At 34.7% G+C, this 16563-nt stretch overlaps 2 protein-coding genes across 3 annotated transcripts; one reads left to right on the plus strand and one right to left on the minus strand.

The window, feature by feature from the left end:
- Nucleotides 1565-7769, plus strand: LOC18588778 (nuclear pore complex protein NUP1). The gene is made up of 9 exons (XM_007013414.2): nucleotides 1565-1627; nucleotides 1732-2048; nucleotides 2263-2324; nucleotides 2471-2625; nucleotides 2909-3116; nucleotides 3936-4247; nucleotides 4346-4432; nucleotides 5768-6454; nucleotides 7032-7769. Exons 1-9 carry the CDS (start codon nucleotides 1611-1613, stop codon nucleotides 7464-7466), a joined length of 2280 nt encoding a protein of 759 aa, XP_007013476.2. The 5' UTR covers nucleotides 1565-1610; the 3' UTR covers nucleotides 7467-7769.
- On the minus strand, nucleotides 12040-16115 carry LOC18588779 (axial regulator YABBY 5). Of its 2 annotated transcripts, XM_018126453.1 has the most exons (8): nucleotides 15716-16087; nucleotides 15292-15390; nucleotides 14539-14658; nucleotides 13409-13526; nucleotides 13174-13222; nucleotides 12993-13068; nucleotides 12826-12894; nucleotides 12040-12334 (listed from the first exon to the last, which is right to left on the minus strand). In XM_018126453.1, the coding sequence occupies exons 1-8, from the start codon at nucleotides 15788-15790 to the stop codon at nucleotides 12287-12289; spliced, it is 654 nt and encodes a 217-aa protein (XP_017981942.1). In that variant the 5' UTR covers nucleotides 15791-16087; the 3' UTR covers nucleotides 12040-12286. The 2 variants fall into 2 exon arrangements, with proteins under 2 accessions (XP_017981942.1, XP_007013479.2); XM_007013417.2 differs by lacking the exon at nucleotides 15292-15390 and having other exon boundaries at nucleotides 15716-16115.

The following is a 16563-nucleotide window of genomic DNA, read 5'->3' on the forward strand; positions in this document are numbered from 1 at the left end:
TGCATAATCATTATGCTTAATTGCATAATTACCTTGGGAATAATTGAACAATTCAATTAAGTCTTTTTGTAGTTAAGTCTAAGTTATTACTTATCAAGTTACATGGACCATGCCGCTTACTATTCACTTAAAGGTGATGAACCCTTTATTGATCATTGACTTTCCTTCAAATGTCTCATGTATATCTATCCCTTTCTGTGTATCCTTGGTTAGGACCATTTTAGACAACATCAAAGTATAGCACTCCTTAACTAATCACATGCTCTCAAATCTAAGGATCATTAACACAACTGTGATATGAGAAATTGTTTTATAGACATTAGAGTGATAAATCGAATAAAATTCTCATAATTAATCATGTTTAGTAAATTTATTATTGTAACAAGTATCCACATGTTAGTAAATGCTTAAATATAATAAGTATCTTTGTACAACCAATCTTTGATCGGCTTGCAGGCAACACTAACACTGTCAATATCATTGCGTTCTTGAATAAACTTGTTTGGGCCAACGAAACGATGGTGAGTTCTCAACTAGTCAAGTTATAGAGGGAACCTAGCTATTAAACTGATGGACCAAAGATAAAGATGATAGTCTCAATTAGTCAATACCTTCAACGGTGGGCATGTTCACTACTTTACCTAGCTAAATTTTCCTTCCTTCTCCTCCTCCTCCTCTAATTCTAAGGCCACTAGATGGATGCTGTGGTGCCTGTTTCAACAAAGAAGAAAAACTATATATGGGTTTCTGCGGATATTTTGGCATTAAATCAATTAATTCTCCCCAATTGCTAAAAGGTTGCACTGAAGCACTTGCATCTTCTTCATTTAGATAAGATTTTTTTTAAGTCAAGTTGGTGATGTTTTCCTTTAAAATTGATTAAATAAAAATTAAAAATATTGAAAATCCAAACTATAGATAGATAGAACTTGATGAGTTGAATGGTACAAATTTGTTTCAAAATTCTTAATAAAAATACTTATCTCAACAAAAAAATCAGAATATATTCAAACTATTTCAAATGTTTTATACTTAATCTATCTAAGAAAATCTTTTAATTTATTGATATAGGTTTTCAAATTTAATTTTTATTTGATAATTTTTTTTAAAAAATCTTACTATCTTAACCTAGAAAAATTTACCTAATTTGTGCTCAAAAAGACTTATATTAATATATTTATAGAAATAAACATGTGAACAAGAAAGTACGATATTTTGTTAACCCTTCTTACTTATATGGCCCATTATAAAACCTTTTTTATACTACTTACAAAATTCATTCCCTTCATAAATAGAAAGAAAATGACAAAAAAAAAACACCTTTATTGAAATAAAAAATAAAAAAAGAAACACTTTACCTTGATAATTAATAAATTAGATTAGATGAATTTTTATATTTTAATACAGTTTCATAGTAATTAAAAATTTCATTTTTTTTCTGAAGTTTTCCTTCATTTTTATCCAAAAAAATTACTGCATGTGGCATTTACCCATTGGTTAATGGGCCCAAATTAAGGAGAAAAAACCAAATGTAGCTAAAAAGGAGAAAAAAGAATAAAAAAATGTCAAAAAAGCGCGCTTCGTAGTAGGCACAGTGAGTTGGGGCTTGAATGTGCGTGCTGAGACGGAGAGAGAGAGAGAGAGAGAGAGAGAGANATGTCAAAAAAGCGCGCTTCGTAGTAGGCACAGTGAGTTGGGGCTTGAATGTGCGTGCTGAGAGAGAGAGAGAGAGAGAGAGAGAGAGAGAGACAGAGAAGAGACTCAAATGGAAAGAACCACAGAAACGACGCCGTCTTTCTCAATGCAGGACCCCGGAACGACAGAGCGTGGCGCCGGTGGTAAACTAAGGAGACAACCGCCTCGTCGACCACCGGCAACACCCTACACCCGCCAGCAGCAGAACCAGTTCCTCCGTAGCCGCCTGCTCTCCAAACTTGTCGATCCCGCTTGCCGTCTCATAACCAGCGGCGCCACTAGAATCTTCCCCTCTCTCTTCTCCAAACCACTGACCAATGATTCCCTCCCGCCGCCAGAACCTCAAACTGACGGTTAGTTAAAATTTTTTGAAAGAAGCCTCTTTCTTAAAACTTTTCTCTTCTCCGTGATTTATTAGGGTTTTTAGGGATTGAAATTGAGTAACTTTGTAGGTGAAAAAGAATGGAGCGTTTTAAATGATTTTTTTTTCTGCTGCGTTGTTAATTTGTAAATGTTTAACTAATGTTGATTAGTTGTTGAAGAAATTTTTTTTTCTGTTGGAAACAGTTAACTTGGACGGAGATATACAAGAACGTTGTAACGGCGAAGATCGAACTTGTTCTTCAATTGTAAGGACTTTTGTTCACAAAATGCTTGTATTCATGTCATCACTTTAAATCTCCTTAAATCATGTTGTAGATTAACCGAACAATTGTTAATTTAAGCTTTTCTTGATGGCTTAGCATGAGTGAATATATTTGCATTCTCTTTCCAGTTTGAAGTGTCCAAAACAACTGGTACTGGTGGAACCACTGATGGATCAAAGGCTGGTTCTGACTTTGCTGAACATAGAAACCGCGATAAGGGTGAAGTTACTGATGATGGGTTTTCAGAAATTGAGAAGCTAATGAAGGGGAAAACATTTTCTAGGTGGCTTGTTTATAATTATACATTTTCTCTGTTTCTTGTAAATTGTAATGACTTGTCTGTTTCTGCCAAGATTAAACTTTGTCAAGAACATTATTTATAGTTGTACTCCAGCCATTATGAATTATATTGGTTTTGATGTTATTAATTAATGATCTGTTCTTTCATACCTGTCTGTGCACATAATCACATCTGTGTTTGTCTCTGTATCTTTTGGGGTGATCATTTAGTCAGTGCTAAGAGTTAATATCAAATATGTGATTTAACATTTATAATCTATATCCAGGGATGAAATCAATCGTCTGATGGAGATTATAAATTCAAGAGCTGTTGATGTTCCTCAAGTTGATCAAGAAAGTAAGGATTTAACCCTGTCTGCTGGAGGTGACAAGGGAGCTATAGTTGCTCAAAACCTGAGAAGGTCAACTGAAGAAAAACAGGATGATTTAAGTAAAGCTGTATTGGGGTTGGCAACCCCAATTCCCAAGCCCACTGTGAGTGAAAATCATTATAATGAACTTGTATTTTGGATTAATGGTATGTGCATGAAATGCTATTCTAGGGTTTTAATAGAATTTTAAGGGCTGGTTGTTAATCTGAAACAATGCCGGAAAAGAAAGAAGATAAAAGATCTAGCCTTCACACAAGGCTCAAAAGTCTTCACACAAGGTTCAAAAGTTGTCACACTTGGAGCTAGGAATTGCTTAACATAAACTCGAAAGAGAAAATAACAGCTGTAAAATTCTCATAATTTTGTTCATGAACTTTAAGAGTTTAGATGCTTAGATATTGAGATCTAATAATCCTAGTCCCTGAAGGAGTAAAAGATGCATTGGAGTGTATGCTATAATTAGAAGTAGTTATGAAATACTTGTCAAGTTAATAATTTGATCAAAGATATTTGTGATGGATAAAAAAGTTTATCTGATGTTTTTTGGGAAGCTTTTGACATATTGAAAGGTGATATAAATAAGGGTTGGCCTCTTGACAGTAAAACTAAGATGAGTTACTACAGCTATTGCGCTGGTTGGGATGGGGAAGGTTGGTTTGGATGAGCCTTTTGAGAGCTGCCAACATAAAAGAGAAGTCTCTTTCCTCCCATGGATAGTTGTTTATTAGTTTATTATCTTCCTTATGTCATCCCTCTCTGTCTCTCTCTCTAAAATACACACATGGGCGCATGCTCAGAGTTGCATCTTTTTGCATGCCCAACATATATCATGTATTGTTAGGTACATTAAAATTTGATGTGCTCGTAACCCTCATATCTTTTCCTTTTTTTTTCAATATTTAAATTCTATGAAACCTTGTAGCTCCGAGATGAAATTGGACCCTCACCAATTGAAATTGCAAAAGCATACATGGGAAACCGGACATCAGAGTTAAACCTAGGTTCTAAAAGTATTATATCAAATGATGAAAGACCATCAATGCTTGGTGATGAGTTTGCATCAGAACCACTTGTTTCATTGCCTTCTCCAAAGCCATACACATGTTGGCCGGGTTCCATGGTACAGGATCAGCGTGGTTATCTAAGTCCTCATATTCAAATAGGCAGATTTGGGCTTCATAATTTTCCTAGAACCCCTTACTCCAGAACTATCTATTCAAAATCTAAATCCAAGGTGTGGAATTATAAAATGTTGTTTTTATTCCATTATGATTACATTTGATGCATTGCATGAGAGATGTTTTTTTGTGTTCTTTCCTTGCATGTAATCAGTTTGCTCATGTACAAGACGAGGGTAATGGTTTCCTGAAAAGTTCATTCTCTCCCTTGCCGCAATCACGAACTCCTGTATATGGGCAGGTAATTTTTTACGATTTATATTCCTGATTATACTTCCAATATTGTGTTAAGTTCATGTATATGCATGCGTGCATGCACACAGACATACATGTTTTTCTATTTCTCGGTATGCCTGTCTCGTTTTAAGGTCGTACCATTTTCAATTTGCAATAGTGACATTGACCACTGATTGGTAATTTTAGGTGCATAATACTTAATTAAGGCTGTTACATATTGAGCAATGTACTCTCAGTGCTTCTAAGACTGATATCTTGATTATCTTAGAAGGCCAAATGGAAGGAGATGGTTAAGGACAATCAGATGAAATATGGTAGTTTCTATGGAAGGATGAAGAAGTTATGGCTTGGGCTTCAGTACATTTTACATTGAAATGTTGTGCTGAAAATTTTACTTGCAGGCTCTTTGTTGTCTCTTTTCTCATTATAAAGCAAAAATTTCTTGTTCTTTATATGGCTCGTATGGTGCCTGCAGAAAGAAGTTTTATGGTAGAGCTTAAGCTTACATTTACTAGTTTTCTGAACAAGGATTCGGGAGGAGAACAATATTTGTATAACTTAGATTTTAGCTCATGTAGAAATGCATAAACTAGGATTGCGATTTTATTTGGGAACCCTTTTCTATACAGTAAGCTCTCTTTGGGCGATTAAACTAAATTTGAACATATAGCTTTGCTCTTTTGCACCAATGAAAGAGAAGTAGCTTTACTGTTAGTAAGTCGTAAGGCTGGTTGGAGCTTCTCTTTTAATGTGATACTTAAGCAAAGCTGCATCATGAATGAAACTACTTACAGGTGAGTTGGGACTCGTTTAAGATTTTGGAATCAACTTCCTTTCTCTTTAAAACAAATTTATTGTGGCTACATTTGGATAAGGTTAGGAGAGATGAGAGGGGGGAAAATGAACCTTGAACCTTGACCTTTTATTAGAAGGGTAATACTAGTAGTTCAAGCTTGAATTATATGCTTTCTATTTTTGTATTTATCATGCTTCATCAATATGAGTTCCTGGTTACTTCTGATGCAAGGATAAGCATGTATTATGTTTTCTGATGTTGTGTTTATGTCATTTTATTTAATTAAAATGTTATGTCATTGTCAGTTATCTAAATTTTATTCTGTGAACATTTAGGGAAAAAGATGTGCGATTAGGTTGGACAGCCTATAATCTGTGTTTTGTTTTTCCAAAGCTGACTTATACCAAAAGCTGAATAAGAGAATATTTATCATGGTTTAGCTATTGCCTATTTGCAACTTGCTTTTTGATAAATTGAACTCTTATGATCAGTACATCTATTTGACTTGACTTCTTTTCTTGTTGTTTGAACACATAATTGAAGTTGAGGAGCAACATAGTGGAAGATGGCCATAGATCTGTGGGACCCATTCGCAGGAATCGAAATAAGGGCATGCAAACTCCATCCAGAGTATCTGTTTATTCTCATTCATTGTTAAATGGTCCTTCCCCAGTGGAAAATTCTAATGTTTCCACCAAAGGTCTATTTCCTTCTAGCAAGAAGACTTTGGAACCAGGAGGCACCAGTAGCTCTTCAGTTTTTCAGTCAGTAGATAGCAAGTCTGGAAGCTTTGAAATGGGCATCCCACCTGTTCATCCGCATTCCAGTCAGATGGCTAGGACAATATTGGAGCACCTTGAGCGAAATCTAGCCACTCCTAAGGAGAAGTCTGATGAGTTAAGGATAGCCACTTCGTGGAATAGATCTCAATCTTCAGATGCTAATGCTGGCATTTCAAAGGGTCACAACAGTTTGCCCTATTTAGGACTTGATTCTTCCAAAAGCAAGGATCAAATCATCAATAGAAGTCATGCACAGTGGAATGAGGACAGGGGGAACTCATTTTGTGTGGCTTCTCCAGAGAGTACCATTGAGGCTGCGAATGTGAACAAAACCACTTCTGCTTCAGGTTTAAAAGTTGGTAGCACTGTTACAATGTTTGGCAATATTGCAGGGTCTTCGCTAGATTTTGGGAAAACTCAGGATTCTCAAATCAAAACTACACACAAGGTATTTCATTCATCCTTGCATTATTGTTCCGCGAGCAAGCATGCTCTCATTAGGTCTGCGTTCTCTATTAGTGTAGCATTTTCATGCTTTAATACTGATCATTTTGCTAAGTACTTTCCAAGTAAGTATTGGGTGTAATGTTACTAGAATATGTCTTAACATTTAAATTACAGGCTCTCAGGATCTTTAAAAGGAAATTTAACCTATTTCCCCCTAATTTTTCAGAGATATTATAAAGAAGATAATAAATTTTTTATCACCAAGTGCACTATGGTAAATATATTGATACCCAATTTCTTTTGTTCTGTTATCCCAACTTGTAAATTGAAAGAAATGTGAATTTTTTCTATCTATTTTTTATCTCATGCTAAGGAATTAACTTCAAATCGATTGGGGTCATTGATCTTGTGATCATGATGCAGGAGCAATGTTAATCCCTACTTTGTGTCTCATCTGTCAATTTTCATAGGTTTATCAATTACTTAAATTTTAGTTCCACCTGTCACGTATTCTGTTTTTTCCCATAAGTTCATTAATGTACTTAAAAGAATGCCAAACTAATCAATTTAGTGGACAGGATCTCTTGAAGGTTGCTGATGCTGCTGTGTCTGAGGGTCTGCAAAAGCCTTCATCTAACTCTTTTGGAAATAAACCAGTTTTGGCTTCTATTTCTGTTGGCAAGCCTGAGCAAAGGTGGATGTGCACTTCGGATAACAGCTTCGGGTTCACTTTCCCTGTTTCTACATCTTCTGGCGTGTGTTCTGAGCCTCCAACACCATCCATCATGCCATCGCTATCAGGAAGCAGTCTGCATCAGCCGAAAGAGGGACATACAGTACCTTCATATAGTTTTGGCTCAAGCAGATCTACTCCTGCCCTTGTTTTTTCTTTCCCTTCGACGAGCAGTGCCCCTAACCATGTTGATGCTTCAGATATTGAGTTCAACTTCAGATCTGATAGGTCATCAAGAATATCTTTCGGTTCAATAGGATCACATACCATATGCTACTGACACAGAAATGATATGTTTATTTTCCTTTCCTTTTTAATTGGTTAAGAGTCAAGATTTCATCAATGGGAATCTCAATTGGTTGTATCATTGCCTTAATATAGGAGAAAGAATTGTCATAAACTGAAACCTGGATTCACTTGTAGCATTTAGCATTCATTGTTTCTTGGTTACAGCAAAGTGTATTGTTATTAGTTTTTCATAAGGTTAACGCTACCTACAAATCATCAGGTTGTAATCCTCCTTTTTAGGATAATCTGAAATTAGTAACTGGAATTATCCGGGACCAGTAAAATTACAGAACCATGTTGCTTTGCAACAAAATTTGTTATTGGCTCGTTGTGAATATGCGGTTCTCTCTTTTTGGATAGAGGACTACAAGTTTGCTTTGTTCCCATTTTTGGCTTTTCGATCTTCCTGTCTGCTCTCTGGATAAGAAAGGAAGATCACCCTGGATGATGGGAGCTGGACGTGGCACATTTCCTGTTCACACATCGCAGAATTTATGTCCCAAAACCCAAAAGCAAAAAAATTACCGAACAGGAATCACATGTTGTTGGGGCGTTGCTCCTATTTTCACAACAAAGAACTTATCCCTGTTGGACCCTACCTTCAAAAGATATGCACATTTGCAAGGGAAAGCAGGTGCCCCCACCTTCAATTTTTTATTTTTTTTAAAAAAATGGTGTAGGAACACCAACATTCGTCTTGAGAGAGAGGGAGTCCCTCAAAACTCCAAAACTCCAAAGACAGTGAGTTGGGTGCGGGGAGTGTGTCCCTGTGCCTGTGCCCTGTTTGCGTGGGGAAGATAGAACAGGTCAGGCTTGAGAAGTGAAATGACAATGAAATGAAAATGAATGCGTTTACCAGACATGAATTTGACATTTCAGATTCTTATGTCAGAACTGCTGCAACTCTTTCCCTTTTCTAGTTTTTTACTCCCCACTAGCACCACCACCACCAACCATTGCCCCTTGTGCTATTATGGACTACTGTTGTTTCTTTCTCTCTCTCTCTTTTTCTTGGATAAATAAGTAGGGTAAGAAGCAAGAAAATCCATTTGCCAGCTTGTGATCTTACTACGATCCAATTGCTGATCCCTAGGACATTCAATCATTATTACCCTTAGTTACATTTTACAATTTACATGCATTTCTTCTCTCTAGCTAGTTGAATTTCATATTAATTCAATGCTAGTTTCTTCTCTTCCGAAATAATATATATTCTACTCCATTTTTTTTCTTCTTTTCTTTCCTTTACTCGTAAAAGAAACCAAACTCCCACTCCAAGTAACACTGATGGAAGTGAGAATGGAGGAAAAATAAACCGATGATTATCCCCTCCACGCATCTTTAAGTATTGTTAGTTACATACATACATACATACATACATACATACATACATATATATGTATATATGTAGTTTGATTTCTTTGATTATTTTAAACAAGCCTCCTCTTCTTAGTTTAGTTCTCTATCTCTACCTGGTGCTTGCTTATTCTTTCCATACAAATCTTATCTAGTTAACATGAAATATATATATATATATATATTGGTCAACAGGATTCAAGTTAGCTTGTAAATGTCATATATTTATTGACAAGCATTATGGTTTTGAATAGACATTTTAATCATGGTCAATGCTTTCAAAACCTGTACTTTTTTCCCTTTTCTTTTGCACACACATATATGATTCACAAGTCTGCAAGTACCATTTAAACAGTAACGTTTTTTGGTGATTTTATCAGGACAAATCCTTGCCCTCAATAATGATGGAGAGGATTTACAAGAACCAGAATCTAAGGAGGATTACTTTTGCCATGAATCCAGCTATTCATGGATTTATATATATAAGAAAAACATTCATAAGCCTACCATTTCTGGTGTATACTCATGTTATGTCTAGATTTTTTTTTACCTTTTACTAATCAACAAATTGGATTCGTTAAGGTTTCTTACGCAATCAAAGAGAAAAGGTGGGTGTGTTTATAGCTCCTGATTGAAAGTTTAACTTTCCCTTGAGAATAGAGCAGTGGAGACCACATTTCCACTTCACCAGCTGCTCTGATATTACATATATCAAAGAGAGAGAGAGAGATGCCCTAATTGCTGTCTCTGCCCCCTCCATTTCGTAACGATAATGATATTGTTCATGAAAAAAAGAAATTTAATGATTCTGATATGAAAGTAGGTTGAGCATATATCATTACACGTAAAAATTCAGTCAACAGTTTGAATGCAAAAATCAGAGAGGATGGAGCAAGAGCAATACATTTGCAAAAGCGTTTGGTCTATACCTTTAGTGCTTTTTATTGGAGATTCTTTGGATGTTGAGATGAAATGCCATGGAGCAAAATGGTGGTCCAAATTCTACTTTCCACAGGGGTTATGGCTTGTGAGTTGTACTCTATGCTTGGACAGACAAAGACTTTTCTTAGATATTTACTTTTAAAAGAAAAAAAAAATAAAAACAAAGGAAGAGTAGCTTTTCTCCATTCTCTCTTTCAATAATTCAAAGCAAAAACGGAACTGCCCTGGTTTTTATAGAATCATGTAAGTTGCTATGTGACAGCCTCAAGGAAGTAGCAAGTACTTGCCGGTAATACTTCATGCAACTTACCTTTCCCCTTCCATTCCCTTCAACTTTTTACCAGGAGGAGCTTGTTTCACTGGAATCACAGTTAATTTTCTAATTCTTAGCTAGGTTTTCTTAAGAAATGGTTTGCTTGCAAAATCCCGAGGTTTTCTAAGAACATTTATTAATTGGAAGGAAACAAATTAGTTGTGTTACAAGAAGTACAACCATAGCTCAACATTTACATAAGGCAAGAAAATCAGTATTTACTTTCATTATAATTAGAATTAGCTGAAGGAATTAATTACGAAAATACAGTGCATGACTTACAAAAAAAATGAAGGTTTTGCCAAATATAACAGCTAGATTACTTTAGTTTCTACAGTGTTTAAGAAAAATTTATAGAAATAAATGAAATTGTCATACACTAGTTATTATAAATTTTCCAAAAATGTGCTTCCAACTGGGGTACTAAAGATCTTGACACAGTGACAGATTACTGCTCCATTGTCCAAGTTGTCTATACTTTGTGATGGCCTATGGCTACTGTCATAGCATGCAAATCTAGCTAGCTAAGCACATTTTACGTTGAAAATCGTGACATCCTCAGCCCCCTCTTTTAATTTTTCTTTCCACATTCGCTGGAAAATAAAAAGATAATTCTAATGGATTTTGTTTACTAATGCTCTTAAACACTCTTTAAAATTCATTAATATATTATTAATAGTAATATTATTGTATTGAATATAATAGTTAATAGTTAATGTCATTATATTCACTGACTTAAAAGAAGATATTACTTAATATAGTAATCTTAAAAAGAGTGTCTTTAGGACACTCATTATAGCAAAATCTCATGTAATTTTTTAAATAATTAAATATAAAAATTTTATGTTTGTGAACAATAAATTATGAGACTCCAATATTTGATTTAGTGGTTGGGATATGATCTCTACTCAAAGAGCATGTTTCGCATCTCACTTCTTCAAATAAAAAAAAAACAAATTATGTGATTTCAACTTGTATGTGAAACAATGCATATTAATTACTCATTTTAACCAAATAATATATATATATATCCAAGTAATTTATGAGAAAATAAGTAATAAATAATATTAAAAAATAAGAGAAAAAATAAAAAATAAAAAAAATCTTGTATTTTATTTTAATTCATAGCAGAGGTTAATTAAACATTTTCACATTTTTTCCCTACAGTGCATTAATTTCAATAAGCAGAACTAGGAAGTTATATCACTTTGATTTATTATTTTATTTAATTTTTTAATAATTTTGAGAAAGTAAAAAGCCAGAGCTAAAAACAACAAACACAGATTTAATTTATTTTAATATTATTTTTAATCATATATAATAGAGCTCGATTAAACTTTCACAGTTATTTTCCTCACAGAGAACCAATCTTAGGGTGTACAATTATTTTTCTTATAGAGCATTGATCTTAGGATTCACTTCCAGTACATATGTTTTATGTACTATTAGTGAACCAAATGTTACCATTTTGTTAATAAATAAATTTAAAAGTTATAAGAACCCTCACAAATAAATATTCATAATTTTAAAAATATTTATTTTGAAATATTTTTGAATATTTATCTTTACATATTTATAATATTGCACTATGGCTAAATGATGGTGAACAAATACTATACCCTGACAATACATCAAATAAAACCCTTAATCTTAGTAAGCACAGCTAAGAAGTTAGACATTGTAAAGTAATTTACTAATTATATGATAACTGAGCCAAATGCAAGTATGTTTTCTTCTAAGGAGTATCTTATGATTAACATATTTTTTTAATTGTATTCAACTTAATGAGAAAAGAGTGTGTGTATATATATATATAATTGGCACATGTATGGATGTTAAAACAGTCATGCATGAAGAACATTATTGAATAAAATTAACCATGCAAGATTTCAAGTACTCTGATTACTAATTCTCTGATATCAGGAAGAAGATAAATGAGTGCCAGTGCAGGCTAATTAATAAACAGCAAAGTGGAATTTATTTTTAGCGATTATATATATGATAAGTTCACTTAAAAGGTGGATCATGAGATGAAGACAACAAAGCAAGTAGCTCACTTCAAGTGAATAGCATATTCTAAACAACAGAAGACAAAATAAAACTAAGGATATAAATTCATGTCCTCAAAAACACATTGGATCAATACTTTCTTTACTTCAACCATAGCCTTCACTCCAGAAGTTCTTCAACCTTAAACATAATCACTTGTTCAGCAGTGCAGTCCTTGACATGAGATGTTTCTCAGAGGCCTATGCAAAATGGAGTTCAATTCAATAAATGAATTTAATTAAGCAGGAATTAGAAAGAATTGTAAATAAGTAAGTTAATCAGAGTTCTCCATTGCTAATCTCAAATCATTCCCATTTATTGGCTGTTGAATTTAATTACTCGGTACGCCTTCATTAAAACAAAATAAGAAAAGGGTTCTTCAATTGGCTAAAAGAGAGAAGCTTGACAGTTATTAAGGCCCAAACAAAACACCTTGACATTTTATGCTTGATTATAATTCTTTTCTGATTATATGCTAATCTTTCTCAAATTCCCATTAGGAAGGTGTTGAAGGATCATTTTGAAGTATTATTTTCATAGTTATACAAATAGAGATGCTGTGTAGTGTAATGTGTATAGCAGCTGTTTTACAAAAGAATTCATCTCTACCTTAAGCAAGAAAAACGAAAGCTAGATTTTGTTTTAAACTTTCCTTGTTTGTGAAGAGAAACTGTGCTATACATATACTTACATCATCCAGCTTATTTTGATTGTTGGTTTCCAGCATCAGCCCAAAATGTATATGAGGGAAGTGCGCCCACTAGGAACAAAAAGAGGTGCTCAATAACAAAAAAGATTTGATATGAAATCTTAAAAGTCTGCCTTCTGATCAATTGTTTGCAGCCTTGGTGAACTTACATTCTTAGCAGCAGTGCTGAATGCTTCCCTGTGGCTGATATCAGGGTTGTTGGCCTTGATCCTTTGAATCTCCTCCCTGCATTAATTTCACAGTTTTTAGTATAATTGGTAATAAAATGGTAAAGCTGCAATCATAGAAATGATGTCCAGATGTTAATGAAATTCATTACGGTTTTCTTACTTTATGAACTGATTGTATGCAGAAGGTACTCGCGGCCTCTTCTCGGGAGCTGAAAATGACAATAACAATAATTTAATAATGAATTTATATATGAACTTAAAATTAATTTCGGAGGAACTGTAATAAATATACAGGAGCGTCCACGCACATAAATACAGAGAGAAGAAAAGAGAAAGTGATGAGGAAGGAATAATGTCTAAATGCTCATTATCTAAGAAAGATGTGATTAACTTACGTCGATTCACTACCCTTTCTTCAGTGACATTGTTAGCAGGAGCTCGCATTGACAACTTGTTGCATTTGGAAGAGGAACCCAACTCAGTCCTGTAATCCTGTGTTGCATAATTGGGTGCCTAGTAAAAATTCAAAAATTGTAAAGAAAAAATATATCAGATTCACATCATAGGACAAGTTTGAATATTGCAATCAATTCTTAAGGAAATACTCCATCAATCAAGAAAGAGATAGTCTTGTTTTCCTTCTTGGGTCCTTTTATTTTATGCTTTCGTCTTTGGTAGTTTTGTATAACTAGATAGTTGAGGCAAGAAAAAAATAAAAAGAAAAGAAAAGCAAGAAATCGAAGAGGTACACGTTAGAGGTAATGATAGGCGAGGAGAGAACAGAAAAAAAAGAAAAAAGAGAGGGAAAGAGAAAGAGATAAAGCTGAGTAGATTGACATGATGTTTTGTGAGAGAGAAAAGGAGCAAAACCAGCATTGAAGTGACTGAATCAGTTAGCATTGTAGCATCATTTATGATAGATAGTGCACATAACCCAAATAGCCAATTCGCTGTAACAAGGGAAGGAAGGGCCCCTAAATAAGTTTTTAACCAAAAGATATATCAGAAACCCCCTCTTCTGTTTCCTTTTCTTAATTTGTTTCCACAGTAGAAGACAAAGTTCTCGAAAGGAAATCATTAAACCTAAGAACCCTAACTTACATGTCAATCAAATCAGGTACCTAAAGCAGACCTTAGAACACAAAACAAAAAAAAAAAAAAGCGGCTCAGAAAGTCTTTGAAAACAAAAGAAAAATCTTTAGAAAATGCCTAAACCTTTAATGGTCAGGATACTACTATAGTTTATAATTATAGGCCCCCTGACGCAGTGCCGCAAAATCCAGCTCTGCGGGAAGCCAATTAAATAGGTTTTGATCATGGCTGCTGCTAGGGTTTCCAGTGACTGCAACCATTTCATAGAGCAAAATGTTTTGAAATTCTCCATCTAAGCTCTTGGAAAAGCTTTGATTTCTGTTTAAAAAATAAAGATGTTTCACTACCCCGAGAAACCCTACGTTTCAAAGGCTTGAAAGAGCCTCAAAATAGACAATATTATTAGTATAAATTATTCGAGCAGGGATATCACCTGAACATCTTGCCATGACAGTGACTGGAATGCAGCTGCCATGTTCACGGACCATAGATTGGTGCAGTGCCCGCATCGGACGGTCACAATATCAAACAGGCTGCTGCATGGAACGCTCACCTGCGCAATCCAATTCTCTAATATTATTAACATTACTGCAAAGTAAAATTTAATTGTAAGTTGTAACATAAATTGAAAGAAAATCCCAGATCAGCTAAGATTCTAAAAATTGGGTTATCTTTCTGATATTGAGGATCAGCTAGCTTCTGTTTTCTCTTTACATCAACAATTGAATCAGCTTTAAGGAAAAAAGAGACAGGAAACGGTTAGAAGGTGACTGCTAAGAAGGTGATGAGCAGAATATTGGTCAAGGAAGAAGCATAGCTTTGTGAATTCTTGGAGGGAAGTAGAACAAGAAGAAGAGAAATGGGTTTGGTTTTTTTTTTTTTTGTTTCCTTTGATGGAAGGAAGATGGTAATACTAAAATTATCTGTGCATGGTGGGTTTCTTAATGCGTTTGAGTTGGGTGTTTCCTGGGAAATGACCAAAGCTAATGAGATCTTCATTTTCTTTTCCCCATTAGCTAAAGAAGCTGAGTGAGCAGAGGAAGCAGGTTGTGGCAGTATTTTTAGCAAGGGAAAGGTATGTAACAACAGTAGTAAACCAAGGGAGTTAAGGAGTTGTCCTCATCAGATTATCAACAAAATGCTTGTGTTTGGACTTCGGACGATAAGAAAATCCTCTTTTATTTACCAAAAACAACATAACAAAAGATGAGTAATTATCTCTAAGCCCTTCCTTCCCTCTCTCTTTCTCTCTTTCTCTGGTCTTTGCATTATGACTTTTCTTTGACTGCAAAAGAAAGAAGAAAAAGAAAAGTCTAACGATGGAGACCTGACTGGTAAGAAAAACAAAAAACCCAGAAAAGAAAATCAATAGATTTCAGTAAAAAGAACACGGGAGCTCTGATCACCGAAGCAAAGACAGCTTTTATCAGGATCTAAAATGTTCTTTCTTGTAAGATATACATGGAGAAAGAAAAAACCAAACACGTAACCGAAACAATATACAATATATTGCATAAATAATATGTTAGTGGCCTGTTGATAAGAACTGTGAATGAAAAAGAAAGGGCAGATCCCCCCATTAAAAAGAAGCGATATATCAGATCAAATACCGCAAGAACTATGTTGCAAAAGTTGCAGGGGATATAGCAGAGTTGCTCAGGCGCAACATCGATGCAGCTCGACATGTCTTTCAAGCAAAAATTATATATCAAAGCTCAGAGCTACCACTCCTCAACCCCGAGAAGAAAGCAACAAAGAAAACCAAAGAAAGCAAAGATAAAGAAAAGAGAACCAAGCTCCTCCTGCAACAAGTAGCAAAAATCACAAGAAGAAAGCAACAATTGGAGGCCAAAAAACCAAAAGAGCTTTTATTCCCTCTGCTCGTTGCTTTAAAACCGGGCTATGTATCACAACAGTAAGCTAAATGTCCTTCATATATAGAAAAATTTATTCGGAGAGAGAGAGAAAGGCGAAAAGAAAGAGAGAGAGATAGGATCCAAAGAGGTAATATAAAAGAGAGAGAGGAAGCCAAGCCGATATTGGAAAAAAAAAAAAAGTGGGTTTAGTAGTTCCCACGGCTGGCAGCAAATGCTGGGACCTTGAAGGGAAAAGAAGGGTGGTTTGTTATGGGAAACCGGGTTTAGTTAGAGATCAAAAGCGGTTCAGTTACTTGCTATTGGTCAGTTAAAGAGGTTAGGGTTTGAAGAAAAAATAAGAGGAAAAAAAAAAGGAAAGTTTGGCAGTATTACCAACCCTGTCGAGATTATGCTTGTTGCTATTATGATGAAATGAGTGTGACCCTGACCCCTGCTACACCGCAGCGGACGAGGGGGGCGACAATTTTTTCTCATTCCTTCTTTTCTTCAAATATACATATACTTATTCATATCTGTACATGTATGTGTAAATAAATGGTAAAACCAATCCTGTACTTAGTAATTAATTTTTTTTCCTTTAT

The sequence above is a fragment of the Theobroma cacao genome, chromosome 9 (assembly GCF_000208745.1).
Source record: "Theobroma cacao cultivar B97-61/B2 chromosome 9, Criollo_cocoa_genome_V2, whole genome shotgun sequence".
NCBI classification, from domain to species: Eukaryota; Viridiplantae; Streptophyta; class Magnoliopsida; order Malvales; family Malvaceae; genus Theobroma; species Theobroma cacao.

Coding starts and splice junctions, on each gene's coding strand:
- LOC18588778 (XM_007013414.2), top strand. Junction 2,049..2,262: donor GCCAGAACCTCAAACTGACG/GTTAGTTAAAAT, acceptor TGTTGGAAACAG/TTAACTTGGACGGAGATATA. Junction 4,433..5,767: donor GAACTCCTGTATATGGGCAG/GTAATTTTTTAC, acceptor ACATAATTGAAG/TTGAGGAGCAACATAGTGGA.
- LOC18588779 (XM_018126453.1), bottom strand. CDS start 15,790: ATGTCGAGCTGCATCGATGTTGCGCCTGAGCAACTCTGCTATATCCCC. Junction 13,223..13,408: donor AGAAAGGGTAGTGAATCGAC/GTAAGTTAATCA, acceptor TGTCATTTTCAG/CTCCCGAGAAGAGGCCGCGA. Junction 13,069..13,173: donor GCATACAATCAGTTCATAAA/GTAAGAAAACCG, acceptor AAATTAATGCAG/GGAGGAGATTCAAAGGATCA.